Source organism: Dreissena polymorpha, chromosome 16 (assembly GCF_020536995.1).
Source record: "Dreissena polymorpha isolate Duluth1 chromosome 16, UMN_Dpol_1.0, whole genome shotgun sequence".
Classification (NCBI taxonomy): domain Eukaryota; kingdom Metazoa; phylum Mollusca; class Bivalvia; order Myida; family Dreissenidae; genus Dreissena; species Dreissena polymorpha.
Genome location: NC_068370.1, coordinates 493,709 through 507,931, shown reverse-complemented (window position 1 = coordinate 507,931; position 14,223 = coordinate 493,709). Strand labels below are relative to the sequence as shown.

Below are 14,223 nucleotides of genomic sequence, written 5' to 3'. Positions count from 1 at the left end.
GGAATGTTACACTATATTCTCAGTTCGTGTTTATAAACATACGCAAGTGCGTCACAGTAAATCATATCTTAAAATGATGTCGAACAATCGCAAACGCGCACATTTGTCAAAACATTGCAGTCTAAACACTGCTGCTCATATTTTCACAATAACCAAAATTAAATCCAGTATTGACCAGATTTTCCGGTAAGTCAGTAAACAATACATTATCTGTTTCAATACTAAACTACCTGAATGAGCGTAATGTCAAAGATACAGCATTCTCCTCACTACAAAGTTTTTTTTCGACAGTGTATATACACCCACGCTAATTTTCGCGCGCTTTTTACCAGGACAATACATGAGCAATAGATGTTGCTAGCGTAAGCGTTGGGTAAGCAATAAAATGAAAATGGGAAAAATCATTACACGCACCGTATGGCGTGACATTGTACATTGCTGCATAGTTTTCACTAGCTTTTTGTTGGGGGCAAAGGAAATACATGTGGACGTGTTATTTAAAGCTAGAAAGTGTGTTTTGGATAGAGCTGCAACGATTTGATCGGATTCATCGAAAATCGATTCAAAATGCTTCGATTCGATTACGATACCAAACCTACAAAATTCGATTCGATTCTTTAACATATATACATATATATGCATAGATACAGTACAGCCAAAGCGGCACAAACATAATCCGCGGCTACGCCACGGCCAGATTATTAGTCCGCGGCGGCAGAATCGTGTGTTCACGCGGCGTTTCGCCGTGGCACTCGGCATCGATCCGCGCAACGACGCCGAGTCTGTATTAACCTCGCATACTTTCGCGGAGTAAATCCGCCGCATATGTACGCGGCGGATCGAGTTAAAAGATATCCACCTACATGTACATATATGTATGTGTAGCGTAGAATTAATTACGCGCAACTGTTTATGTTTCGTTCGATTATCATTATTATATTTGTAATCCGAAACACACTTCAGAATTTTAATGCTAACGCGTCCTTTGGCAAATTCTAGCGTCAAATAAACAGTGCTAAAATATCCTTTGTTTCATAAAAAGCGCGCGAAAATTATGCAGACATGTAGAACGTCGTTTGGAAAGTTTGGGTGTATTTTGTGTTGTATAAATACATGAACATCACGTCAGGCGTAAATCGCGTGTTCAGTGGAGAAAAAAAAACGCCCGGATTAGACGTTATTTCATCATCTCTATAAATAGTAACAAATGCCCAAATGTATTTGATACTTAAGGAAATATCGAGAATGTTTGTGTATCGTAAATATTTACCAGCATTTGCTTTAAAACTGGAATATACGGGATTATCGGGTAATTAGTAGCGATATTAACTGTATAATATGAACAAAATAAAACGTGTTTATATACGCATATTCAAACAATAGTTGTAATAAGCTGATAATTAACAAAACTACAAATACGTCGTCACCGTCTTGATTATTGATGTGGCTTCAAACTGCTAATTTTCTCAGCTAAGATATAATAGCGGAATCAACATGCAATTAATTTATAAATCCACCATATGCTGGAGCCTTGACCACTTGTATGTGCGAAAACATAATTACGTGACCTTGTTTATGTGTGAAATACATACGCGGGAAACAAACTTAATAATTGGCCAGACACATTAACTATGCTTACATGTATATGCTAATACAATCCGCGCACAATAAATTTATTATGATTTTAATTATTATTATAATTGTTCTTTCAAAATTTGTTAACTACATGTAACTAATAATTAAAAAAAAAAAAATTTCATGATCGCATCGACTCGGCATCATGTCGCGGACCGCGGCATGCCTCGGCGGACAGATGCGAAGTTTCGCGGCGAAATGCGACTTGCCGCCGCATACTGACGCGGCTTCAACGACTGACGCGGCATCGACTCATTTCGCCTTGCCGCCACGGATCGCGAAATACGTTTGTTCCGCTTTGGCTGTACTGTACATAAAGCACGCTGTATTCTGACTATTGATAGGGGAAGGTGAAGGTTTTATCTTTACCTGTTATTACGACGCACGCGATTGGTTGCTTATGACTTTAGTCATCCAATCAATAAGCGCGTTACGGTCTACTTTCGGAAAAAGCGTAAAATGGCTGAACAAGTTGTTGCCGACAAATTGAAATTATCAGATGCGCCTAAGAAGCTAAAATCTAAAGTGTGGCAGTATTTTGGGTTTCGGGATGGTAGCCCTACCGATACAGCAAAGTGCAAACTGTGCTTCACAGATGTGGCGTATGCTAAGTCCGGCTCAACCACTAATCTAATGCAATATGTTAAACGCAAACACAGGGCCCTCAATCTATCAAATCTGCCGCCGAATTTAGGCGGCAGTCCCCCACCTGAAAAGTATACTTTTTTCCCCTTTTTGGGAGAAAAATTCCCCCTAAAAAAAATATGATTTTTTTTTTTTTTTTTTTTTTTTTTTTAATAGAAAGATGTGTCTCATGATTATTATATCTCAATTCTATTTCAATTTAATCTTTTCAAACATACTAAATTATGAAAAATGCAATGAATATAGTGCAAACATGTACAAATGAAATAATGAGAGAGTAAGTAAAAAAATCCCCCAAAAAGGGAAACGCCGCGAAAAATTTCCCCTCCTAAGGGCTGCAGACCCCTTCCCTCAAAGTAGTGTGAGGGCCCTGAAACATAACGTTGATTTAGCAAGACTAAGAGGTCACACAAGTGCAACTACTGAAGTCGCAAGCCAGAAAAGTGGTTCTATTTCTGTTGGAATTTTGTTAAGTTTATTAGAGAATGTGATTTGTCCTACAGGTTACAGGTGATGCTGTCATGTCACAATGGAAGACATGCTTATAGCGGTTTTGGGTAAAAGTATAATAGTGATAGTACACCCATTCAACTGATTCCAGATACGTTCTTATGATTATTTATTTATTTTTTATATTATTGTGTAATCAACACAATTATCTAGTGAGAAGATTTTATATTAAAATTCCTAATTTGCTATTCTTTTTTATGTGTTTTATTGAAATCACATTTGAACAGAAATGTTAATTTTGAGGCATAAGGTGTATATAAGATAAAACTAGGTTTGAAGCTGAATCGTATCGAAAAAATCGGTATCGGATTGTCTGAAATCGAAATCAAATCGAATCGAGCTGTTGGTGAATCGTTGCAGCTCTAGTTTTGGATTACAAAATTTGTATTCTCATTTGGGCATTCAACAAAACATTTATATTATATTTATAATGGATTCAATATTTAATTTCAATATTAACTTTTTTTTAAACACTTTATGTGTCGAAACCATGTTTTGATCACGCATGAAAAGCACAATTTCCAAGAGGATTATACCCGGTTAGTGATAACATTGGAATATAACAGATTCCGTATAAGTGAATACTCCGGATAATTGAATATTCGGACGTGACAAATGGGCTATTCAATTAAGCGAAATCTACTGTATTCCAATTGCTTGTTCAGATCTCTATCATGTGAAGCTTTGAAATAAATCTTCCTGTTTTGGTGTTTGTTAAATCACGATACATAATTTCCCTGCAATTGTATTGTGTTTATTAGTTTTTAAGACAAAAACTATATCTCTTAATGGGTGTTTACTGAATGACTTGCCATAATGTTTGTAATGTCTGATTTGAATTAGAGATATAAAAAAATACCATAAGAACTAGCATTTGAGTTGATTATGTTAATGATACACTACCAAAATTACAAACTCTTGGTCAAAACTGGGACTCAGTTAATGCAGACTTGTAGAATATCTTATAAATCTATTTAAAAAAAATCCTGTTTGATAAGTCGAGCTCATTCACTCTAAAGGTGGATACATATTTGTCTTGAGCACTAACCATTTTATCCATTCCGTAAAGTAATAACAATTTAAATAATCACAGTGACATGCCCGTATTTGATGTGTTAATTCCAGATGGTTATACAGTACAGCCAAAGCGGCACAAACATAATCCGCGGCTACGCCACGGCCAGATTATTAGTCCGCGGCAGCCAAATTGTGTGTTCACGCGGCGTATAGCCGTGGCACTCGGCATCGATCCGCGCAACGACGCCGAGTCTGTATTAACCTCGCGTACTTTCGCGGAGTAAATCCGCCGCATACCTACGCGGCGGATCGAGTGAAAAGATATCCACCTACATGTACATACATGTATGTGTAGCGTAGAATTACCCAAACCAAAATGAAAGCTTGCGGCAAGCTTGCGGCAAGCTCGCTGCAAGCTTGCGGCAAGCTTGCGAAGCTAAATTAAATGATGTACAAGCTTGCGGCAAGCTTGCGCAAGCATGCGCAAGCTTGTAAGTATTTTTATTCAAAATTCTGCAAGCTTGTGCAAGCTTGTGCAAGCTTGCGCAAGCTTTTTTGGATGCAAGCTTGCGCAAGCTTTTTAGTAACTGTTGGACTCTGAAAATTTCAGAGTAATTTTTGGACTTAGAAATTTCAGAGTAATTTTTGGACTTAGAAATTTTTACTCATTTTCAGCTGACATAGCTGAAAATTAGAAAAAATTTCTAAGTCCAAAAATATATAAAAAGTTATCAAAAATCATTTATTTCAAGGTAGCTGATTTCTTTCCCAGCACATTGGGATTCAAATTTAATGGCATGAAACACAGAATCTAAATAATAATATGCCGTGTAAATCAATAAATAGGTCAGCATCGTCTGGCGAAGTTGAAAATAGGACTTGCATTACAGGCTATGTTTTTATTTTTAATAATAACCACCATATTGTATGCAACACAAATTAATATGTAAAAAAAGTCGTAATTTTCTTATTTAGATAGGTTTGATCTGTATATATAACGGAAAAATTATTATTATTCCGTCGGTTTATATATTCGGTAGAATGTAGAAGAAGAAGAAGAAGAACTTTTTATTCAAATCCGATATAACACTTAATTATCTACAATGCGCTAGGTCAAAAAGACCCATGAGCATTATTACAATCGTATAAACATAGTCAATGTCGTCAAAACGTAACATACACAATGCATATTATTTAATTCAACGATGTTCTTAATTACTTTGTAAAACAAATTTTTACACATATGGATTAGTGACTACTTTCAAACTCGATAATATCTAAGTCGGTCGAACCAACTACAGGATGCTCTGGTCTTATGCAATCTCTAAAAACACAAGCTGTCATTAATTAATCACACACAAATATAGTCAATGTTGTCAAAATGTAGCATACACAATGCATATTAAATCAATAGTTTTAAACACTTGGTGATAATAGTATTGGATATCTGAATACAGAATAAATAAGCATTTCTTTATAGTACATTACATGAACCGATGGAATAATAATAAGGGTATTAACATTAAATTGGAATAATAATAAGGGTATTAACATTAAATTGAACACTGAATATCTTTTTTAAATATGTTTCTTGTTTATATTTGGTAACTTTATTTTTCAAATGAAGGCATTGAACATATGCATAATTAAAGCCAAAAAACTATAGCTTGATGCACAAGAAAATGTTAACCCTTTGCATGCTGGGAAATTTGTCGTCTGCGAAAATGTCGTCTGCTAAATTGATAAAATTCGCATTTTCTTCGATTTTTTTCAAAGAATACTATCAGAATAGCAAACAGTTTGGATCCTGATGAGACGCCATGTTCTGTGGCGTCTCATCTGGATCCAAACTGTTTGCAAAGGCCTTTAAAATTCGGTTCCCGCATTGTAAGGGTTAATATATTTATTATGTTACATAATGCAAGAACAAAGATCAGTCATGATTTTTCCTTTTTTATCTTAATGGATTGTCTTTACAGAAAACTGTGTACAACTGCATAATCCTACTAGTATTGAGACATGCCGAGCAGTAAAACAAACAGCATTATTTGTCAACTATTTTCTTCTCGACACCTGTAATGAAACACAATCAATGCATTCAAGCATGCACTGACTTAATTTTAACAATGAAATCTCTGGAGCAAGTAAAATAAATGTAAACATGCAAGTGTGTCTTTAAGCATTTATTAAAAAAACAGTGATCTGTGCTACTATCAGACTTAATTCCATTCTATAGCCTTAATGTATTTGGTGAAGTTACTTCAGTCACTCTCTACCAGATTTGGCCGTAGTGTCACACACACTTTTTGAAGTCCTTCGTCAGTAAAGGTTACAACGACTCCAAGGCCTATAATTTTGTCTAACATTACTGCAATAAAATCATTGCTTAACATTCCTGTAAAAATGTGAGAAAGCTTTGCTTGCACCAGCGTTTTTTTTCCTTCTTCAACTAGTACCGGGGAACGGTACCTTTCCCAAAGCCTACCGGAGGCTTCCCAATTTTAGCACCGGACCTTTCCCAATCTCGATATCTACCGTTCCGAACGATTTTAGGTGCCGTTCCCAATAGCCAGTGCCTTTTATTTTCGCTGGAAATATCTTTTGATATTGTCGGGCCTTTCATTTTCGGCCATTTATTTTCGTAGGACATTGTTGCGTAGAAAGTAAACAAAACTTTTCAAATGGGGCGCAACTCTAACCGCTGTGTAAAATGTGAATGGATTACATAACTGCGACGAGTGATCGATATTTCCCGTGAAAGAATTCCATCGCTAAGACCATTTTTCCTTACATCAATAAACTTTCTCAACACTAATTTCGTTGACATTAAAAAAAAACGTAACCGTATTGAGTTAAATGCGCATATTACTTCTATGTATAGTTTTTTAAGTGTCAAATCCGGACAGTAACTATTCGGATACGAATATAAACAAATAAAAGTTTAACATAAAATTAAAAATAATGAGACATGGGTGTAAAATCCTATTTACAACATATACATAAGCATTTATTGGCAGATCTTAATATCTTATTTGATGATTTGAAAAAAAATCAAAACAAAATATAAGACTTACCTTTGAAAATTATTGTTGAAGCATTCCACTCTAAAAACTCATTTTGGTTACGTGTGACTATTCTCACTGTCTATTGTTAAAAGATGTCAAACCAGTACAAGATCCATTGTTGTTGTTTTTGTTTAGTTTTTAAGTTTTTAATTTAACTCACATGAAACATTGCAGGGCTTGTAAGACTTAAGGGCTAAAACAAAATTATTAATATTATTTTTTATGCAACCTCAGTGCTTATGCCTATCACTGGAAGATATTTTTCCAATTGACGGGCACATTCTAACTGAAGTGGCAATAACACAATTTTCACATGACATGATACAATAGTCAAAATATCATAACCGTACTGTAGTTTTTCTGTCAAAACCTAGAGTTTACTAGAAATGGCGCGGCAGAGGCCGACGCGTATCCCCACGCCGAATGTTTGACCTAGGTGTGCCCCAGGGTTGGTAATGGGGCCATGCATAGCTGAGATTGACCGTATTGTCATAAGAGAAGTTCATCATCAATTAGAAGTGAATTGGTGTAGAAATGAAGAAGTTATAGTAAAAGGCAATTTTGGGTGGGTGTGACATATGTGGGCAGGGCGCCCCAGGGTTGGTAATGGGGCCATGCATAGTTGAGATTGACCGTATTGTCATAAGAGAGGTTCAGTATCAATTTGAAGTGAATCGGTGTAGAAATGAAGAAATTATAGTAAAAGGCAATTTTGGGTGGGTGTGGTCTATGTGGGCGGGGCGCCCCAGGGTTGGTAATGGGGCCATGCATAGTTGAGATTGACTGTATTGTCATAAGAGAAGTTCAATATCAATTTGAAGTGAATCGGTGTAGAAATGAAGAAATTATAGTAAAGGCAATTTTGGGTGGGTGTGGTCTATGTGGGCGGGGCCCCAGGGTTGGTTATGGGAACATGCATAGTTGAGATTGACCCTAATGTCATAAGAGAAGTTCAGTATCAATTTGAAGTGAATCCCTGTAGAAATGAAAAAATTATAGTAAATGGAATTTTTTGGTGGGTGTGGCCTATGTGGGCGGGCGCCCCAGGGTTGGGATTGGGGCCATGCATAGTTGAGATTGACCCTAATGTCATAACAAAAGTTCAGTATCAATTTGAAGTGAATCCGTGTAGAAATGAAAAAATTATAGTAAATGGAAATTTTTGGTGGGTGTGGCCTATGTGGGCGGGGCGCCCCAGGGTTGGGAATGGGGCCATGCATGGTTGAGATTGACCGTATTGTCATAGGTGAGGTCCAGTATCAATTTGAAGTGAATCGGTGTAGAAATAAAGAAGTAAATGTAAAATAACCTAAAAAAATGAGTGATAATTTCTGACGCGGCCCCACCCCAACCCCTATAACTTTTGACCCAGGGGTCAGATCAAAATTCCAAATAGTGCAGGGTCGCACATATGCTCATAGCTACCATGTGTGTAAATTTCAAGGTTCTAGTGCTTTTAGTGTAGGAGGAGATAGTGGCCAGGACGGACGGACAGACGGACGGACGGACGGCGGAGATCACCACAATATCCCCACCTTTTTTTCAAAAAGCGTGGGGATAAAAATGCTTTGTGATGCAGAATATAGCCCCTTATGATAGATTACATGCATTTTAAAGGTTCCCAATTCATCAATTTTGCGACTCGAATTTTTCCCAATTCATTGATTTCGCGACTCGTTTTTTTCCCAACTTGAAGATTTCACGACTCAAAAAATTCCCAATTGTAGGGGTACAGGTACCTTTCCCCTTTAGGGAAAAAAAACGCTGTGCACTAAATCAGTGTTGCATTTTTTTAATGCACATGCATTATCACATTTGATTTTCTTTAAAACAGCTAGATAGACAGGAATACAGATACAATTAGCTTTAGGTAAACAATAACAGACTGGATACAATTTTACATAGAACATTATCTGTCCACAGAAATTTGTACCACATACATCATAAATCACAGTACATGAATTTCTTGAGTAAGTGTTATATTTTTCACTGTGATATATGGATCCATTTAACATTAGGCCACGACTTTTTTTTTTATTGGTTTACAAAAATTATTTTGAAAATGGTCCATCGGGCGGTCGAAAAAAAAAAAAAAAAAACATCATTGGAAAAATAAGTTAATACTAATAACATCAGAACAAAGACATCATATCTTTTATAACCTTAACACAGAGACGAAAAATCTAATTATGCAATGAAACACATCTATATCTTCAAATGAAATGAGTCACCTAAAAGCACCTTTTGTAACATCAGGCAATTTTAAACACTCCATTAAATGACATGCGTTCTTCTCCCATTAAAACGAAAAACTGCGCTTCATTTCCGTAATTCGATGCGCACCATTACGCAATGCGATGCCCGTTGCATAAATCTTATATAAGATAAACTACTCATACACAAAGTTTGTGTTTGCTCTTATTGGACTTATGACATCGTCCATGAAAAAAAATCGAGGTAGATCGATCCCCGCGTCGTCGCGGTAATGTTTGTTAAAGTTGTTGTTGTCGTGAAAACTCGTTGATTTACAACGCAACACGTCTTTTTTAAACTGACGCGAATTAATACAATCATATTTGTCAACTTGGCTTTTGCTTTATTTTGATAATTTAATCCAAAGTTTAATGTTAGCAAGTGTTTTTACTGGAATTGTAAACAAGGAGCCAGTTAAAGTCTTCTGAAAATGTGCAGTCTGTGTGAATTGACAGTTTGACGTCATCAAAGGAAAGCCGCTTGCTGTCTGAAGCAATAAAGCGACAAATTTCGCGCCGACAAAATTGGCTTCCTTTGTCTAGCAATCAACATGCCGAACCAATCGTGCGTTTGTTTCTCAATTGCAATCCTCCAATTTAATAATAGCACGTGCATAGCTCCGCCTTCGAATCTTTTGCAGAGAACGGAGGCGGAGTTTAACGGTTAATTGAGCTAGTATTTTTAATACGCAAGTTGAGTTCCGATTTGCCGAAATTTCTCGGCCCTAAGCATTAAAACGACAAATACATTTATCAATGATTTTCCGAGATATACCGATTTGTTCCGATTTCCAAACTTTCTGTACAGTTCCTATAAACTATGGCGGACGTGTTTACAAAATTCCTAAACACATATATCGTAAATAATGGCAGTGTTTTATTGGATTATTTATACTAATTATCAAATTGCAAGGTAATACTTTTTTATCTACTATAATATCGGGTATGTTTAATATAATAAACATGTTAAACAATATAGTTGCGTCACAGACTCGGAAATAAATTTTGATGCGGTCGACATTTTACTGACGCTGATTTTCCTATTGTCTGTAATTAAATAAATTTTGAGAAGTGCCCATAAAAGGACTGGTACATACTGTGTCACATTGAAAAATATCCCGATCTCTGTAATATATGTGAACCAATCGTTGATTGTACTTACTTGATTTTATTCGCAACCGTACTCAAACCGGATCGTTTTTTTTTTCTCGTTTCGCTCGTTTTTCAGTGCGGTCGGGAATAAAATATATATAAAAAAAGACGATTTTCCGATTTTATTTTTTTTCCCATTTTCCAAAAATTAGGGTCGGCGGTTTTGTAAACCAAGAAATATAAAAGTCGTGGCCTTACTCTGTAAAACATATAACAGTCACCTAGTGCAAAACTTGCTGACTGACTAACAACTTCAGAAAACTTGGCATTGAGTTTTTTTAAATGTTTAGCTCCAATAACATATGCACCTTTGAATATTTTTTCACCAAGTTTGTAATGATAATTTGACGAGTTCAGCTTAACATAGAAGTTCCAAATGGGTGTTTCATTTTTGATTTGAGTTGCAAAAGCTGGAAGCTTAAGCATGGTTGATACTGTATTTGCAATTTGAACAACAGGGTTTTGAGTGCCATGAAACAATTTTATAAGATCACCATTCATACTTTCAAAGGAAAAACAGGAGTACACCCAAAGTGGTCCCAGCTGTTCAACTGTATCATGCAAATGAAGAAGTTGGTGTAAGTTGGCTGACATATGTTGATCACCATAAAGGACTGAAAAAATACCACAAAATTTTATCAAAAGTTCCTCACAATGTTTTAAATCTGTAGTAGAAATTGAGTCCAAATTCATGATATATATAGCTTCTACTAACAGCAAGTAGTGATTAAAAATGTTCTCCTTTAATAATCCAAAAAGCACTGGAACAGAGTAAAAGAAAAGCCATGCTCTGCACTCGGAAGCCTTCCAGTACTTCGAATGTTCTTTAATATCTCGTGGGTGTCGTTTTATGAAATATGGAGGTCTAATTGAAGAAAGTCTTCTATTTGCAACACTTACAAGGTGTGAAACAGAGAAAGATTGTGAGGAAAACTTTGGATCAAACCACAGTTGTAGAAGTCTGCGTATAAGTCCAAGAAGAACAGAATGCATGTAATCAATGGCTGTACCATTAATAATATCTGGACAACAATTAACCCACCATGAAGGACCTTTCACACCAAAGACAGGCTGCGAAGATGCAAAAGCTTCTTCTCCATGTTGAATGAATTCATTGTGATTCCTCTTTGGTTCATTTATTAATTCATGAAATGGAAACACTCTTGTATGTCCTTTTCCAGTTTTTACTATTTCTCCTTCTTGTTTGCATTTTGGGCATCCATACTTGCCATTAAACTGAGTCATATTCAGAACCATGCATTTGGCTGGTAAATCACATGTTCCACATAACAGCATACCCTTTTCTGTTATAGATGAGCAATGAATACAGTTAATTGTACATCCAATATCCTTAAATTCATTTAGGCTATCATGAAAAGGTTTCAAAAAGCATGACATTGAAGGTTTTGAATTTCCAAACCAAAGTCCTGCAAACAATATGTTTTCTTGTTTGAACCTGTACTGTGCTGGTAGTTCATTAATTGAAAGGAATAATGGCCAAATACTAACTTTTGAGGACTTAAAAAGAGGCACACCATCTGTATACCACATAAATGAAATGTTACTATGAGAATCCAAGAAGCCACCAGATCCAGAATGCGCTTTGTATAATTTCCCATCATAAATGTCTTCAATATTGTTTTCATCTTTCTTCTTTCTAGAAAATCGCTGCAGAAGCTGAAGATGAAAGTCTGATCTTTGAAATAATTGCTGTATTTGAAATATCAATGGTATTTCAACAAAGTATGACACATTACCCTTTTCACTCAAATCACTTTTACAAACAGTACATACACCAGATGATTCATCAATTATAAAATCACATTTACTGCAGAACTTATGAAACAACAAAGAAGATTTCAAAGCACTGAAATAAGACCTAAATCTGTACAACGATAAGTGTAGGAAACTTGTAGTAACACAGTGCAGAGAAATAAGTGTTAGCAAGTCAGACAAACACTCCCCTGTAAGATTGTGTCTCATCGCAAAAGTCAATATCAAAATAGCACTTTCAGCAACTGAAATAGGGGCTCCTTGATACAATGGTTCATCACTGGTTGTGGAGTTTGAATCCCCAGTCATGTTGGCAAAATGGTTCGTTGAATTTTCGTCTGTATCATCAGTGACACCTTCATCTTCTTTCGCATCAAACCAATCATTTTCGTCTGTATCATCAGTGACACCTGCATCTTCTTTCGCATCAAACCAAACAGAATTTTCATTTGGCTGACACCAATCACTATCTATTTCAGAGTACCAGGCATCTTTTGAACTGTGTTCATCTTCTTCTGAGTCTGAGGCAGTGTAACTGAAAGTATATACATGTTTGATGAAAAATTAATTACCTGATTATCCTGTATATTAATATTAACCAAAACCTCAATTTAGTTTAAAGCAAATTATGACTCAAAAAATGTTCAAGAAATGCATAAGCACAACAGTCGCCATTTGTTCCGGATGTTTCTTGTGTAATTGGCATTAGAGCGATGCTAAGATAATTTAAAAATAGCAACCGATAGATCTATACTTCTTCTCTGCACCCATTTATCCAACTTAATTTTAGACGAACTGCGCAGTGTCTATTGTAGAAATCCCCCCTCACTTTGAAAAAAAGTGTTGTTTTTTTCAGAAACAGAGGGGGGGGGGCAATTATCAAATACCATTTTTATAAATTTTAGTTTTAATGTTTAATTGTTTTACCTTAAACAGTATTACATAGTCAGGTCTGTGAAATACTATGGCAACTGCCGTTAAATAAAACGGCTTTTTCCATAGTATTGCACTGACGTGACTAAAAAACGAAAACATGCTTTCGCATTTTCATTATATTTCTGAATCATTTTAAATTACTGCTGTAAATGCCTTTGATGATATCCAGGGTTCAGCGCTACAAAGTTTCGCTAGTACAATGGATACACTCGCGCTTTCCATGCCCTTGACGTGACGGCGTTCCAAGCAGCATGATTTTCGCGAGCTTTTTATCGAGCCAAGGATTTGAAACTAGAATTTCTAAACGTCGCGTTAAAATTAAAATTCGGAAGTGTTTTTCGGTTTACAAATTTTATTATGCTAATTTGAGAATGCAACAAAACAGTTGGATGTAATGAATTTAACGAAATTTTGTTAAAACGATTTACGTGTCGAATAAATGTTTTTGCAATGGTATGCATGAAATGCGCAATCCCCACGAGGATTACACCCGGTTTCCATCATCAGTTTTCTAAGTAACTGGACACGAAATTATCGTGGAGATGTACGCCGTAGGATCCAATTAGTGTGGTAGGTATAAAAAAAGCAAACAAACTGCCACAACATAACGCAATTAAGGCGATTACGTCACGCGTGTCTGCATGATTTTACTGCAGGTATGAGCCTATAAGCGTGCGCTCTCATTGGACAATATCGATTTTCAAACACAACGACACTCCACCTTTAGATGGGTACAGAGATGCATGTAATTGACAGCCGATCTAAACAAATGTCGGCACAGACGATATCGCTTTGATCTTTAAAAAAATACTCCTGGATATCGAAAGCGCAAATTTTCTCGCACACATGCTAAACATGTGCGCGATCTTTGATAAAATAGCGCGAATCGCGCGGTCTATAATGGACACTGAATGCGTCAAGATAGATAGATCTACATGTAGCTATTTTTGTAGGCTTCAATGTTTCGGACATAATACTGAACGTATGACGTAATCACTTTGCATGTTTGGATAAAGAAACCATTTAAATTACTCTTGCATCTTGAATTCTATTTGTAACTGCATAATTACATATTTGAGGGACACTAGCCCCCTCAGAAGGCTTCTGTATTGTAAAGTTTAGTTACTTTATAATAATTAGCTTATCTAGTTTGCAAAGATTGAAGGTATAAAACCAACATAAACTGTCAAAAACACCATTAAAGCTATTATGACGAATGACATGTACCGGCACAACTA

The 14,223-nt window shown here is 36.0% G+C and overlaps 3 protein-coding genes across 5 annotated transcripts in view; 2 read left to right on the top strand and 1 right to left on the bottom strand.

Annotated features, from left to right (window-relative positions):
• LOC127862371 (uncharacterized) overlaps window positions 1-14,223 on the top strand; it is a 148,402-nt gene that overhangs the window by 41,049 nt on the left and 93,130 nt on the right. The window lies entirely within an intron of this gene.
• The window catches only part of LOC127862702 (uncharacterized), a 116,124-nt gene that overhangs the window by 37,044 nt on the left and 64,857 nt on the right, over window positions 1-14,223 (top strand). The gene's annotated exons all lie outside the window — the stretch shown is intronic.
• LOC127862704 (uncharacterized) lies at window positions 8,698-12,579 on the bottom strand. Its single transcript, XM_052401958.1, has 3 exons — window positions 12,460-12,579; window positions 10,475-12,405; window positions 8,698-8,706 (listed from the first exon to the last, which is right to left on the bottom strand). The coding sequence occupies exons 2-3, from the start codon at window positions 12,356-12,358 to the stop codon at window positions 8,698-8,700; spliced, it is 1,893 nt and encodes a 630-aa protein (XP_052257918.1). The 5' UTR covers window positions 12,359-12,405; window positions 12,460-12,579.

What these genes read in the sequence shown, in the direction of transcription:
- LOC127862704 (XM_052401958.1), bottom strand. Translation starts at nt 12,358, where the DNA reads ATGACTGGGGATTCAAACTCCACAACCAGTGATGAACCATTGTATCAA.